The sequence below is a fragment of the Meleagris gallopavo genome, chromosome 9 (assembly GCF_000146605.3).
Source record: "Meleagris gallopavo isolate NT-WF06-2002-E0010 breed Aviagen turkey brand Nicholas breeding stock chromosome 9, Turkey_5.1, whole genome shotgun sequence".
Lineage (NCBI taxonomy): Eukaryota > Metazoa > Chordata > Aves > Galliformes > Phasianidae > Meleagris > Meleagris gallopavo.
In genome coordinates, this window is record NC_015019.2 from 5068649 (window position 1) to 5083353 (window position 14705).

The 14705-nt window shown below is 43.5% G+C and overlaps 1 protein-coding gene across 2 annotated transcripts in view; it reads right to left on the reverse strand.

Moving 5' to 3' along the window:
• MCF2 (MCF.2 cell line derived transforming sequence) overlaps positions 1-14705 on the reverse strand; it is a 39947-nt gene that overhangs the window by 19164 nt on the left and 6078 nt on the right. For both annotated transcript variants that reach the window (XM_010715218.3, XM_010715219.2), the window contains exons 4-13: positions 10681-10800; positions 9543-9659; positions 8180-8329; positions 5995-6116; positions 5454-5568; positions 4959-5078; positions 3600-3791; positions 2556-2747; positions 2243-2414; positions 101-189 (exon numbers count right to left, since the gene is read on the reverse strand). In XM_010715218.3, the coding sequence (XP_010713520.1) occupies positions 101-189; positions 2243-2414; positions 2556-2747; positions 3600-3791; positions 4959-5078; positions 5454-5568; positions 5995-6116; positions 8180-8329; positions 9543-9659; positions 10681-10800 (1389 nt within the window). The remainder of the gene's footprint in view (positions 1-100; positions 190-2242; positions 2415-2555; positions 2748-3599; positions 3792-4958; positions 5079-5453; positions 5569-5994; positions 6117-8179; positions 8330-9542; positions 9660-10680; positions 10801-14705) is intronic.

Here is a 14705-nt window from a genome sequence, read left to right on the forward strand (position 1 = left end):
AACTTCCTTCACATCCCAATCTGAATTCAGTCAATTTTTCCCATTTTCAGATGGGTTCTTAGTCTATAAAACACATTCAGATTTCGCCAGCAATTGTTACCTTGCGAGAACTTGGAGTTTTTCTTGATGTTTTCTTCCCAGGGAGAGAGAGGTCAAATGAAAATTTCAAACTGGAATTAAAATCCACACCTTGGATAGAAAAAAATAATCTTTCTATAATGTACATCTATTGTGACAGAAATGGTTCAGAGAGTAGATAATATGAAGAGAAATGGGATATATTTTAAGAACGAGTGATTAGTTAGCAAATACTACAAGCAAAGTGACTCATCAGACAGGGCTTCAAACCCAGGGCTAACTTAAAAGAGGAATTGGGTGTCTTCAGACCACAACAAGAAGGAAAAAAAAAGCAAAAGAGGACAAAAGCAATGCACTCAGAGGTGGTTTGGTTTCAATCCACGCCATCAAACCCACACACCTCAAAGCACTCCCAGCAGAGCCCAGCGGGTGTCTCTGACACTGTGCATCGCCCCAGCAGGACGGCAGCATTTTGATGTTTGGTGTCAAATGGAGGCCTTATTAAAAAGCTCTCTCGGCGTGATCTATCCAGAGAAGAGCCTTTTGTCTTTCCCCTCTTGCTGGCTGTGCTCATTTCAACATGCCTGATCACTTCTTTCAGGAATATGATTAATGGATGATACCTGTGCTTTGTGATGGAGTGCCTTTCCTAGAAAAATGTACATCACATGAAGGCAGTGCAACGAGCACACCTGGCCTATGGATGATGGCCTCACAGCATCCCACAGAGGTGGTCAGACACTTACCACTACTACTGAAACCACTGCTTTCTCCTTAACGTTTTCCTGCTTCTAGAAAGCTGAAAAAACCTCTGGTAAAATGGGCAGTATTTTAGTTTAAAGATGGAGTTTTTTTGGTCTTGTATGGAAGCTCAGAGGGCATGCAACGTGGCATTGGCTGGAGATGAGAAAATCCAGGCTTTATTTGCAGCACTGGACTGCATATGGAGTAGCTTCATCCCCTTCATTCCACTAGCTTTCTTATTTACACTATTAGCTCCCCAAACTGGAGCCACTTTTACTGCTTGTATGACACCTGCTACAATTCACCACAGCCAATCCACACTAATTCATCATAAACAAATTTGTACCAAAGCACATCGATGGTGTCTGATCATTTCATGCAGTCACTCACTCGTGGAATTTAATATTCCCACATAACAGCATATCCCTGGTTTAAAATATGCCAACACTGCTTTAAAGTACTTCTGAATACTGATACATAAAGGACTGCTAAAGATGGAAGTTTTAATGATATCATTTAACGTTAACATTGTGCTACATCTCATTAACAAAATGAAGGCAGAACATGCAGCGACCTCAGTTCAACCAGAACTGCTACCTTTATGGGCATTAATTATTCCACAATTGGGATTTAAGGATGACATTCTCAAAGAATCAAAGGAGGTCGAACATCCAGCTTGTCACTTATGTTCATGAGATTCAGCTCCTCATGTACCTAGGCTCCTTTGCAAACGTCAGCCTAATTTTATGTCAGTTCTAGCCCAAGACAATTAAGGAGATTGTCACCCAGAACAGGTATATAAATAGGCTTCAGGCTATGGAATGGGCTAACAAATCTATATGGTTTTTTCCCCCCGTATCACTAATTCACCAGTTCATCCAAGTAAGATGCTAGGAAAACAGAAGTGGAAGTAGGTACTGTTTTCAGCTGACTTTTTTCACTGAACAGCAAGTGAAAGCAAATACCAAGCAAATACCACCGAGCCAGCCAGAGCTGTGCTCCTGCACAAGGAGTGCAAAAAAACCTTGCATTCATTTTACCAAGTCATCTTTCTCCTTTCCATGTGGTCATCTCTTACAAGTCAGAGAACACACTAAGGTATTTGGTAGCTCCAACATGATAGTGTTCAGAAAAATATTAAACACCCAGGAAACCATGGGAGCCCTTCTCATAGCTGGGAAGTGTACGAGGAGCCAACACAACAGCACAGAGTGATTCACAACCAACTAGCCCACGTATTCAGTGTGAGGCTTCCACACCCCATTCCTTAAACAAAAATGGGAAGCTAGACAAAAATTGGAAGACCATTAAGTCATACAATATACAACTCTGCAATCCAAAATAAGTGCAGGTTGGTTTCTCAAGTTGTGTTACTCATCCTGAAAATGATTATCTGAAAATAATCACGAAGATACTTTACCATGTTTAGGAGAAAATAATGGTGACTTTGATCGTGGGGGGTTTTCTGGCCGAGGGGCCACTAACTGGACGGGACGCACATGCTTATCCAGCAGCTTCTTGAAGCAAGACTGACGATTCTCAAACATGCTTCGAACATTTTCAAGCTTCACCTGCACTGACTGTATCTGGCACTGTAGAGTGAAAAAGACTTCTATGATCAAATAACTACTGCTATTTTGCACTTGGAACCAAAACAGAAAATAGTAAAGCTGATAATGCTGCAGTGAAGTCAGATTTTGCTTTTCACTTGGGTAGCTGGGGTATTGGCTTACCTTCAATTCAGCTGTTAAGACTGACTCAAAATCATACTGTAGGGACTGGGGATCATAGTTTAAGTAGGGCGAAGAGCTTTCAAGAAATCTTTCTATGTCCTGGAGAGCTTTCTGAGCACCTTCTTTAGACTGGCACTTGTCCATCTGCTGGTTGGCAAGCAGGTAGGCACCCTCATCACAACACTGCAGGGCCTGGGGGAAACACGGAGTGACAGTCCCTGCTAAATCAAGGTATTCATGACAAGTATCATTTACCAGCTCCATATTTTCAACGTGGAGCTCATCGGTACTCGTGAAAACCCAAACAGCTATTGCATTTTGACCACTAGCACAACCAGGAGTGCAAGGAGCCCGGGAGAGGGCTCTGCCCCACAGCAGGGATGCTGCTGACATATTAACCCACAGGTTAATGCAACGTTGTAGTGAAGAATGCAGGGGGAAAAAAAAGTTTCCTAATTGTCCTAAACAGTGAAATGGAACAGGGTCAGACTTCATTGCTTTTCTCAGCAGCCTCAGGCACGCTAAGGTTGTGTGCCTTCTGGTCTAATTAGCATGAATTTCTCCAAATGTATTTTGGATGCTGATTAAGATATCAACGAGCAATGGAGCAACATGACTCCACTTCCACACTAACACAGAGCAGCTGTGCCTATCTACCAATCTGTCATCTTATTTTAAAGTCACTTACATTCATTCTTAATAAATTGCTAATAAAAAAACACAGAGTTTATTTGAAAGCATTACCTCTATTGCACTGGGTATGGAAACTTCAGAAGTTAATTTATATGTGGATGCACCATGAAAGTGTGAGCAACAGAACCTAACTTCTGGTGTTCTGAACTGCTCTCTAGAGATGCCCACCTTTTTCTACTGACTATTCACAGCACCTGTTTGCTAACTTAACCAAGTCAAAGCACTCTCCAGGCTCTGGAGGAACACCTGCCTAACACAAATCACTGAAGCAAAGCTGCAAATTGTAGATGCTACCAGCTAGTAGAGAGGCCAACCACCTGCTTCAAGGAGCACCGTATCTCCAAGCTCTACCTGCTGAAGGCGAGTATGAAGATCCAAAGTCTTCTGCAGCCGCATCTGCTTCCTTTTGATCTCGTCAGACAAGACATCAGAATGGTGCCGCAGCTCGTTGCATTGCTGGCAGATTAAGTTGAGTGCGTAGTGATGATTTGCTGCTAGCTGGTGTCCATGTAGTATCACCACCTGAGCCTTCCCTATCAGATCCTTCAGTGAAAGGAAGAGAAAAGACTGCATGCTTACTGAAATAACGCCAAAATATCGACATACAACACCATGCACTTGCTCTTCTTACCAGATTTCAGGTACACATAGAGATGAATGCCATTAGGAGTAGCCAGAATAGGTGGCTTACGCAGGATAAAATGGCACCCATCATCTGGGGAAAAAAACTTCTGCCACCCAAAAGGATGAAGAAGATGATGGTATCTCACCAAGCTAGCACTGCTGTGAGTGGCTGCTGGCAATCACTGCTGCCATTTGCAGGAAATGCAGTCTAAGAAAAGGCAGCTGATGTCCAGTTTAGGCACACTACGCTCATAAGCATGACAGAGACTTTAAGCAGCTATGGCAAAACAAGTCAGGCTTTCTGTAGTAGAGCTTGATGTAAAGAACATGCCGGCTTGTCCGCAGCTCCTGGTGAGTGCAGTGGTTACATCTTCCCCAGGACAGGCTTTCTGCCAGGACTGCTTCCCTGCTGCACGGTATGCCTGGCTATTTGTTCTTCCTACCTCGCTCAATAAAGTACCTTTCAAAAGGCCAAAAAAAAAAAAAACCCTCAGACATTCCCACTAGGGCTCTCGTTCTTAAATAAACCTCTAGGGGTTGTGTCTAAATCCCTAAGGACTTCTCTATAGCTCCTGGCCCACTAGTTAAGCACTGCCATTTGCAGAAGTCACATCCTCAGCGGGGCTCCTGTGAATCATCTCACTTCACTCCTCTTTCTGCTGCATCTCTTAGTCTTCCTCCTCCATATGTTACATTCAAATCACAGACGCTTAAAGATAGCGATTTTTTTGCCTCTCCATGTGCCTGGTAACAAGTCTCTGTCTATTAGCACTGCTAAAAGCACTTAACATATAAATAATTCTTCTTCCAGCTCATTAACTCCCACACTTCCCCTATGTTCAGACATTTATCTGCTCTGGATTTTCATGGTGGCTCAGCAATTTATTTTAACTACGATAATTAAATATCCTGGTTTTCAGTGTGATCACAGTGTTGCTGCAAAGAGCACGAAGACATGAAATCAATCTTTTCCTCCATCTACTTACCAACAAACTGCACCAGGCCGTTTTAGAAAACACCTACCACAAGCAGAGAGCGTGCCTCTTACGTTTCACTACTGCATCTGTCTGTGATAGATGTACTCACCTGAGCCAGACCATCAAAATGACTCAAGTCCTTCAGCCTCTGTTTCACTTGGGAGACACTGTCTCCAGTGTCGGGCAGTTCTGCTTGTTGACCCATTAAAAATTCAATGGCATTCTTGACCTAGACATACACACCCAAACAAAAAGACTGCTGCAAAATGATCCAAAGCACAGACAGAAAATCATTCTCAGTTCAAAATCAATTACACTTTAGGCGACTGTTAAATCCAGTAATAAAATGAGTTTCCAAGAGCTAATTTCTACGTTCAAAGATGCTTCTTCTCAGGTAAATCTATGTGGCTGCAGGGCAGTGATACCCAAATTAGCTCTGAATGAAGAAGAACAGCAGACTTCCCAAGTGAGTTAGCCCTGCTAGTCAGAGTTAAGGAGCAGCAGCATAAATTAAACACTCTCAAAACAGAAAGCATAAAAATCTCTCTTCTCCCCCTTTCCCCAAATCTTCTTCTGCACACAGAAATAGTGCATCTTTTAATACCTCTTGAAAACTTTGCTCAAACTTCCACAGTTGTAAATACTGCTCCATTTTCAACTGATGTTTTTCCCAGAAGCCATCAAAAGCAGTCTCCATCTCCCGCAGCTGCCCGAGTAGCCTGGAGTACAGAAAAAGCACAGGATTAAAACAGATGGACAAACAGATGGACAAGTCCTAGAAAGACAGTCTACTCAGGACCCCAGTTCATCTCTCAGGAGAAATGAACTGATACATATATCTGAGAGGCTTTTCACAAAATCATCACTGCAGATGACAGTAGCTGTGTGAAGAAGTTGTTGCCATCACCATTTTATCAGAATAAAACCTGACAGCCTGCATGGGGGTGAATCTGTTCCACAGCCCCATCACAGAGGCTGGAAAAAATATCAGAGTAGGTCAAAGTTGACTGAAATCAGCCAGGAAATCAACGGGTATGGAACAAAGCTGGTATTTCTGTCTGTAAGTTTTTGATAGATACATCCATGCTGAAATAGCCCACATTTCCACTCAAAGATCAGGCAAATCAGCAACACGGTGCACTCACCTATTCACAGTGTCCCAGTCTCCAGGCCTCTGGTGCTGGTCCTGGCTGCATTCACCCACATCAGGCTCTTCTAAATTGCTTAAAAGCAACTTTCCTTCTTTCGTGACTGCTGTAATATCTTCCTGCACAATGCAAAACATTTCTGATTCAGGCTACTCTGTGGGAGCTAAGGGTGAGGCATTTTGTGTTGCTCTCTTTTCTGTTTCCCTGCCATAAGTGGAGCACTGGTACCCATCAGAGCAAAGGACTCCCAGCAACATTTAGCTCCCTTAACCCCTGCATGTGGGAGAGGCTGAACTACAGACTGGTCACCACACTGGGTGGGAACTGGCAAGCATGAAAACATGAGACCACGGAACGATTCAAGATGCACAGCACTGCCACAGAGCTGTGAGCAGGAGGAATTGTATTAAATATTTATCTACAAGTCCATGCTTTCATTCAGGTATTTCTGCTGTTTAGGGATATGCTTTTCAGTGATATTGCACAGCATTCTTTAGTGCGCAGGTGGCTGCTATTCCACGCTGTTACATCTCATTCCCAGAGCCCTAAATTCTCCTTTTGATGCAAAGCCTTTCACTAGATGTCAGACAAAGTAGCTGAACTGTCTAACAGGTGCTAACTTGATTTTGTCCCATTCAGGATATCAAAGAGGTTAATTTCTCAGTTGCTCCGTTTAATTAATTTCTGTCAATTTTTCATCAGGTTTGCATCTAGCCTTTGTTCAGTACTACAGCTACATAAATTATCCTGATCAACTCATTATTTGGCCGCAGGAATCAGCTGCACCAATCTTGTGGTTGTCAAGAGACATACAGGGACCCCACGTCTCACAATCTGCACACAGTTTCTCATCAGCTTTCATCTTCCACGGTCTTAGAAGGAACAAAACAAAACAAAAAAAGCAATGGAACTGATTTCAGACAGAAGCCCGAGAATGTTTTTGATATTTTAAATTAATAGATGTGGCATTAAAAGCAACAGATGGCTTCTACTAAGTGCTGCTGTGCTTTATATGCAAATGAAAACAGATAATGTTCTGTATTTCACCCCAGAGAAAAGTGTGTACAGCTGATTTGTTTATATGCAGGACTAAGTTGGTAACCCATATTTTCTCCCTACGCTTTGGACATAATCTGAAGAACAAAGTCTAATTCAGTCATGCATCAACATATGCAGCTGCTGTTGTACTACAGCCCTGTTCATTTCCAAAGAAGAAATAAAGGACTTGCATTAACTATAATCACACTTGCTGTATATGTGTACATGTCTATTCAGACATGACTAGATACAGCATCCTTCAGATGTCATTTGGGGTATTTCTAACTGAGAAATCACTGTCACAAGGACAACAAATGATTATAAATGAGAATAGATACTCTTCTTTGATTTACACGAATGAATAAAGCAAAGGACCTCATTCTTCAACTGCACAGCCCTGCTATTAGCATGGGAAGTGTTATGAATTGAGGGCCTAGGGATGTGCCTATGCTGTCCCCAGGAAGATGCAGAAGCATCTTTCAAAGCTGCCAAGACAGCAGCAGCTGTCTGCTCTACATCTTCCACTAAATCCTACAAAAATATTCATCGGTCACAACAGCTGAAAAAAATCTTAAAATATTAAAGAAAAAAGTTTTATGTTTTATGTGAAACATGAAGGCTCAGCGGGATCAAGTCAGGCATGCTCCGAACTATACACTCACAAGAAATCTTCACCTTCAATGCCCTCAAGCAAACACAGCTTCCTTCAGACCCCTGGGGCAGCTGCACTCAGTAAGTGTGCAGCTCTGCACAGAGGAGGAGGGAGCTGAGGACAAATCATCTCTCCAGACCCACTGACAACCCTTGCGTGCAACTTTCTGCAGCACTGGGAGTGAAGCAGAGGGAACCCACCAGCCTCCTTTCTGCCAGAAGGATGAGCAAAGACCAGAGGAACAGCACGTTTCAGACATCAACTTCTGTATCCAGTAAAGAGCCAATGCTGAGACAGTTTTCTGGATGCCAGCACGGTAATTTACTGGAATGTGTGGCAAATGTAAATTTAACATACAGACACAGTCACGCTGTGTTCTATTTTGTCTGCCACCACATACAGATGCATGGGAGGGATAGAGGAATGGGTATCAAACCAACAGACAGTCAAACCCCAGAAATCCCATCTTGCTGTGCTCCTGATGAGCCATACCTTGAGCTGGAAGTACTTCTCAGTGCGCAGGGCCAGGATGCGCTCGATGGAATACATGTCTTCTGGGAGCTCAGTCTCTGCCAGCTCTGTGCCAAAAGATTGTAACATCTGTGCAATTTCCTTCACGGTTAGTGCAAAATTCTCTATTGCCTGGTGGGAGACAATAATTGAGATCAGACTGGGATTCAGGACATTGCTATAGCTCATAAAGAGTGCACTAAAAGCCAAGGCTGAGATCTGCAAGAGAGTGCAGCATCCGACTCTTAGAGAGATGGCTGAGAGGCCCACTAATGGTGGAGCTGTTGTGTGCTAACAGTGGTCATCAAGACATGGCCAGCTGGCTTTTAGCACAGCTTGAATTCGTAACAAGGTCTTGAAGCAGTAATGGACACAGACACCTCGTGTTTTGTTTTCTGCTGCTTGTTCTTGTGCACTGTCCTACCATTCATTGAAGGTCAATGGAAGAAGCCACCATGGGATCCATCACACAAATTACTGTAACTCCTCATCTACCACACCTCTCCTCTGGCTGACCCACACCATGAACCACCTCCTGACAGCAGGGCTTAAGAGAAGTCTTTGTCCTTTTGGTCATGGACATTCCCAGACTTGCAAGCCAAAGCAGTGGGTGACACTGCAGCTCTGGCTCTGCTTTTGGAATCAGGGTAATAAATTTTAATGCAACTGAATACATTTGTATTTTCTTTAAACTGTGTATTTAACAAGGAAATTTCAGCAAGTGTTTTAAGAGAACCTTACATGGGAATTTTTTGAGAGGCTTTTAACATGGACACTTATCTAACACATGCAGATATGTTCTAGAAGCTCATCTTTTTCTTAAATTACCCTAACATTTTTGTCATTTATTTTGTCATTTTTATCTCAAAGTGTGAGAGCTATGTCATTGTCGCTGTAACACATTGTGCAAAAGAACAAAACTAAGAGCCAAAAAAGTTTAAAAAGCACGATGGTGGCAGTGCATCTATGCAAATGGGAAGAAACTGGCAGAAGCAATAGCTTGAACCACTCCAACAATGATGTCTTAGGCTTTTGTTTTCACACTGAGCTCCACATCTGTCTGTGTGGACAACGGTGCAGGACTGGGGGCACAATGATTTGTCTCAAAGGCTTTCATTAATGTTTTGATTTGTTGGAAAGGTGGCTGGGAACTCAACCTGCCATTATAAATCCATTCAGTGCCTAACTCCACTTGACTCCTTCGCAAACCTTAACAAGGAAAGGTGGTTGCTCCAGAGGTTACTCTCAGCTATGCACTGCTCACTGCCTTACAGGAGATGTTTAGCTGGGGATCAGGCCTTCCCCAGCAGATTCCCCACAGCCAGTGTTGAGCCCCGGTACGTACAGTCCTGAAGATGACCCACTCGCTGTGGCAGTACTCCAAGGTGCCTCCAAACTCTGGGGTTAGCTGCTGCTCATCAATATATGTCAGCAGGTCACTAACCGAGCTCAGCATAACAACCTGCAAAGAAGGCAACACCATCAGCTGGTTGATCATTTCCGCCTAAATCATACATGGATCAAGCCTAGAACTCTTTTATGTATGCAAAAACTGAGTTTTCTCTATATGTTGCTTTTTTTCTTATGTTTATAGCTTAACACAGCTTTTATAGATTTGACCAGGGATCCTAAGGAATCCCTGATCTTCCAGGTGCTTTCCTTCTTAAATATAAAGTACAGTGAAATACTGCAGTGTGTGCCTGGATATCAGAGATGAAAGCAGGTGTAGGTTTTGGCAAGAGATGACAAGTAACCTGGAAAAATATAAAAACTGGAATATGTCATGAAGCACTGGCCATCTTCACCAAAATACATGGGCTTTTTAATGTGAGTTTCTGGGCGTCCTGGTCTTCCCTGTTGTAAGTCATGAATTTTCAAAACTACGGAACTGACAATCATTTTAGAGTGAAAAATGCACTATTTTTGAAAAATTCCTATAGGAAAATATTAGTTTGCTTCTGGGAGTTTGTCCTTGTGCCAACTTTAGATTCCATAAATGTACTTTTCTTTTCTTAGCTATTACGTCCATTAATCAAGGTGGCTATAGAAGCCTTGGAAAGTTTGACTTCAGAACATAAGAGCATTTCAGTTGCTATTTTAGAAACAAATAGCAACATGATGTTGGTATGGTGTTTACACTGAGATGAAAATGGTGATTATGGGTGGAATCCACAGCAAAAGCTTTGCTAGATGTCTCTTGGCATTTCAGACATTAAAAAATTCCAGCATGGTTTTATCCACTGTGGATGCATACATCCTTTTGGAGGGAGGAGAATGGACTGATAAAATCAGCTGTTCTGCAGGGAATAAACTATGCACAGGCAAGCAGAAAACTGCTACAGGAGAGATTTTGTAGAAATAGAGCAGTAATGGCAGAATTGCTCCAGTTACTCCTCACGTCAGTGCCTTCACGTCACCCCCATCCCAAGGTTCACAGGCAGCCAACAACCACACACAAGGCACAAAGCTCTGCACGCTCATACCGGTAACTTGAGTAGAAAGTCCTCCTGACTAAATCGAAATCCAATGTCAGTGAAGGTGCGCTGGAAAAACCCTGTGGGACGAAGAACCATCACCAAGTGCAGGTTCCCTGGGAATGACGCCTGCAAGAAAACAGAGATAACATTCAACCTGGGGATGCAGCAGCTCCAACTGCTCCCAAACACCTTGAAAAGATGAGTATGCATTAAACCTGAGGATCTTTTTCTGATTGTCCCCAAAAGCCTTTTCTGAATTCCATCACAGGCTGGACTATGCACTTCCTAACGCAGGTATAAATTGTCATCTGCTGATGCTGGCCCAGCTTGAGAGCTTGCCTGCTGGACTCAGATCACACCACTAGCAGCAGTGCTTCTGCAGGCTCACAGCCGTGTGTTCGCAAAACTGGAGGGTGACACAAAGTGGTTTAGAGATACGGGACAATTGCAGGAGGACAGTGCAGTCCTACTTCCCTCTTGAACAAGCAAGTGCTTGGCCAATGTACCTTGGAGGGCTGCTGGTAGTACATTTTAAAACTAAGTACTGCAGTCAGCACTATAAATGAGGGATTGAAATTCTGTCTTAAAAGGGAACAAAGGGGTGGAACTTTGAAGGCAATGAGTGCAAAATTTATTCCCAAACTTGCTTCACCCATATCTACGCCGAGCACACTCTGCTTGCCCCAGCTAATTATCAAGCAACATTTAATTTGTGGTACTATTTCAGAATTTCCTGTCTATGCTACCAGTGACTTTTTTTCAAGTATATGTTTTTGGCAGGGGCAATTTTAGATAGATCCGTGGAAAGGATGCTTGAGAATGAAAAAGAATTTTTAAGAACCTAGGAGTCATATCATTAAATTATGGATAAGCCCATGATGAAAATAACAGAGTTAATGAAGATGTATCATTTTATCTGAGATCCAAACTAGGCCAGGTTACATTCCTCCCTATATCTTCCTCATTTGAACTTCAGAACCCTAAAGCTGTCAGAGCTGTACACACGAAGGCTTTATGGCTCTCCCAGGTGTAAAGGTACCCAAGAGACACTAAGTGGTAGTGGAGTTCTAATTCTACATCAATATGAAAATAAGTTTTCCTTGAAGAGACAAACATCCAAATGCAATCAAGAGCACTGGGTAAGCCTTCCCACTACATAAGGACAGCAAGACCATACAGACAATTCCCCATCTCCTGCTCTCTCCAACAGCAAGACCCTGTTGAACAACATGCTCTCCTTCCCAAGTCCCAACATGCCAGATGTGATAGCAGAGCATACACCAAGAGTACTGAATATATTTGGATATTTTGCACAGTGCCTTCAAGACAAGGACTGCTCCCATAAACATGCATTAGCATTGCTTGAAAAAGCCATGTTTTACAGTTGAGATCTGATATCCATGAACTGCACCACTACTCAATAGGAAAGGTCAAGTTGTGGTTTCTTTTGCCTACAACTCCAGTTAGAAATGGACAGTGACTTTTAGGATTGAATAAGCCACATAGATTCAATATATTGATCTGCAGCTATTTTAGGTGAGAGCAAAAAAAGCAATATAGAAAAGAATGTGAATGAAGTGCCAAATTCATATCCTTTGGAAGTCAACAACAACTGTGCCAGGGACAAAGATTTGGGGTTAGCTTAAAGAGCAAACCATAAAACATCAAAGAGATTTATGCTGGTCCAGGCCTTGGGTGCTGTGCGTGTGGCACTCAGCACCTGGGGAGCACAGGAAATGGCTGCTGGCTCTGGGAGAGCAGTAATAGGTACAGCATGGGAGACCTGAGCAATCTGTGCTCATTCAGGTTTGATGTTTGGAAGAAAATCTTTCCCTCAGAGGGCAGTGAGGGCCTGACATAGACTGCCCAGAAAGCTGTGGGTGTCCCATCAAGTTCAGGCTGGATGGGGCTCTGAGTTAATGGGGGGCAGCCAGCCCATGGTAAAGGGTTGGAACTGGGTGGGCTTTAAGGTCTCTTCCAACCCAAACCACTTTGTGATGCTCTGATTCCTGTCAAATTTGGAGACAGCCAAAGGCCTGAACTTGGTCTCACAGTCACCAGGCCTCCAGCTTGGAAACAGGGCCTTGTTGAAAGAAGAGTGGCTGAGCAGCTGCAGGAGATGCCGGTTCAGCACCCTGCTTCACTGCCTGTTTAACTACTTCTAAAAGGAACATCAGCTCTGCTGTAATACCAAAGACAGGCCCTCCAGCCCTGCTGCAAGACACAGCTCTGTCTGAAGAAGTCCACCTCTGACACCCTGCTCAGCTCAGGGTTCAGGAACTTGAGCTTCCCATACTAGCAGAGAGAAAGCTATTGGATGCTTCCAAGAACCTGGAGCAGTTTCTCATTTTGAGGCTGAGAAAAATCCCTGCCTGGGATGCAAAAAGCCCTCACTGAGGGAAGCACCACCAGAACTGGCACCACTTGTGAACGTTCTGAATGAACTGAATATTTACGGCATGAATATTTCACTGGAAAGTATCTGGCAAGCTCTGCACTACCCATAGAAGCTGGCTGCCTCTCCCACCTCCCCAGGCCGGCTGCCTGCCGGGCCCAGCAATGCTGCTATAACCAGCCCTGCTCCCTGCATACTGCTGGCTGCACTGCCTGGCCCTGAGGTGTGCAAGAGCATAAGTGTCTTGGGACACCTATGGTTCCATGACTGCAGGATACCAGCAGGTGCTACAACACACACAAGACCATAACCTGACATATCTGCTACAGAGTAGATTCTGACTTGAAACCACTTTATGCTCCATGCATATACATCTATATTTCTTTTGACACTTTGATATACTTCAGACAGAGGTAGCTGCATTTCTAGGATGGGTTATTTGATATCCCTCTAGTTTAGAAAGTGCTAGTGGGTTTCTTAGATGATTCTGTACACATAAGACCAAGGTTAGCATTTCTGAGTTGTTAGAAAACAAGAAATCCTGTTCTGCAAGTGATACCTTGTGTATTTCAAGCATGGAGGAAAAAAAAAAAGGAAAAAATAACTGCAGAAAGACAGACAGCTACCAATGAACCCATGTCCTGTGCCCTCCTGCAGACTTAAAAGGAAGAATGAAAAGTTAAAAATATAGATAGACAAGCAGACCAATAATTCCTTGAAGATAACTTTCCTGAAGGGACTGCATGTATTTCCATCGCTGCTACAATTCTCATTCTTCTAAGGGCTGAAGTCTGGAGCTCTATAAACTGAGCACTGATAATACTGAAGTTAATAGGGAGGTGGGAAGACCAACAAAGCACACCAAAAAATGCTCCCCATAATATAATCAAGAAAGCAATGACAAAAGGGCCTTAATATTTGCCTTATGCTTTATCTTATGACACCGAAAAGAATTTGTGCATAATAAACCACCTAAAAGAATCCTCTAAACTCTTTGCCTTTGGTATTCCTCTGCAGCATTGGAAAGACAAAAAACTATCAGGTACCCAGCAACATCTCACGAGCATTCCATGGCAAAGAACACGTTCAGGAAACTCCCCATGCTGAGCACACAGACATGTATGCTTTAAGGCCCCAGATCAGCAACTGCTTACATGCACGCTCAACTACGACAGAGCTGCTATAGTCAATTTAGGTGAGCTGGGTTAATGCAGCACAGGAAAGGACACACACTGAAAGCATTGCAGTTATTAACTCCTTACTGAATAGCTTAATATATTTAGTGTGGTTTTTACATAATGTTAAGACTGGCTTTCTGAGGACGCGTTCCCTGCAGTCCACTGGGCCATCTGTGAGGCCGGAGATCAATAGACCCTAAGCGAAAGTAGCGCCTGCCGGTGACTGTTTCAGAGCAAGGGAATCGAAGCTAACGGTCCTTAGGCAGATGCTGAAGTTCACGACTTTCTTCTGTCCCTTAAGGTAGCAACCGCACAGCAGTAACGCCAAGCAGGGCCAACTCCAGCCTCGCCTCCCTGACAACCAAAACGCAGCTCCGGAGCGCCGTGCCGCCTTGATTCCAGCGGACTGCACGGCCAACCCCGAAGATGCCGCGAGCACCGGCGCCGAGCAGCAGGTC